This window comes from Chiloscyllium plagiosum, chromosome 3 (genome assembly GCF_004010195.1).
Source record: "Chiloscyllium plagiosum isolate BGI_BamShark_2017 chromosome 3, ASM401019v2, whole genome shotgun sequence".
In the NCBI taxonomy this organism is placed as follows: Eukaryota; Metazoa; Chordata; class Chondrichthyes; order Orectolobiformes; family Hemiscylliidae; genus Chiloscyllium; species Chiloscyllium plagiosum.
The window spans coordinates 39,481,077-39,481,810 of record NC_057712.1 but is presented as its reverse complement, the minus strand read 5'-3'; the positions used below and the strand labels follow the sequence as shown (position 1 = coordinate 39,481,810).

At 59.9% G+C, this 734-nt stretch overlaps 1 protein-coding gene across 1 annotated transcript in view; it reads left to right on the top strand.

The window, feature by feature from the left end:
• ddx43 (DEAD (Asp-Glu-Ala-Asp) box polypeptide 43) overlaps positions 1-734 on the top strand; it is a 72,762-nt gene continuing 72,028 nt past the window's right edge. The window contains exon 1 of the mRNA XM_043680581.1: positions 1-284. Coding sequence (XP_043536516.1) covers positions 2-284 — 283 coding nt within the window. The 5' untranslated portion in view covers position 1. The remainder of the gene's footprint in view (positions 285-734) is intronic.

The window sequence follows — 734 nt, the reverse complement described above, 5'->3', positions numbered from 1 at the left end:
CATGTCGGACTGGGAGGCGGAGAGCGGCGACGAGCAGGCGCCGGGGTCCCGGGCTGAGTGGAGGCCGCCCCCGGCCCCTAGGCCGGGCCAGAGCCGCCCCCGGAGGGAGCAGGGGGCCGGGGACCGGTGGGAGATCCGCGGGGAGTCGAGCCGGGGCCGGAGGGGGAGACCGTCCGGGACCGGGGGCCGAGGCGGCGGCGGGTCGGCGCGGAATTTACCTTCTCCATCAACTTGCCCTTTCCTCAGCTTCTACATGGAGAGTGCGGCGGTGGGCTCCGTGATAGGTGAGGGCAAATACCCTGTCAGGGGTAAATACTGTGGGCAAATACCCTGTCAGGGGGTAAATACCGGGGAAAATACCCTGCCGGGGGTAAATACTGTGGGCAAATACCCTGTCAGGGGGTAAATACCGGGGAAAATATCCTGTCAGGGGTAAATACTGTGGGCAAATACCCTGTCAGGGGGTAAATACCGGGGAAAATACCCTGTCAGGGGTAAATATTGTGGGCAAATACCCTGCCGGGGGTAAATACCAGGGCAAATACCCTGTCAGGGGGTAAATACCGGGGCAAATACCCTGTCAGGGGTAAATACTGTGGGCAAATACCCTGTCAGGGGTAAATACCGAGGAAAATACCCTGCCGGGGGTAAATACTGTGGGCAAATACCCTGTCAGGGGGTAAATACCAGGGAAAATACCCTGCCAGGGGGTAAATACTGTGGGCAAATACCCT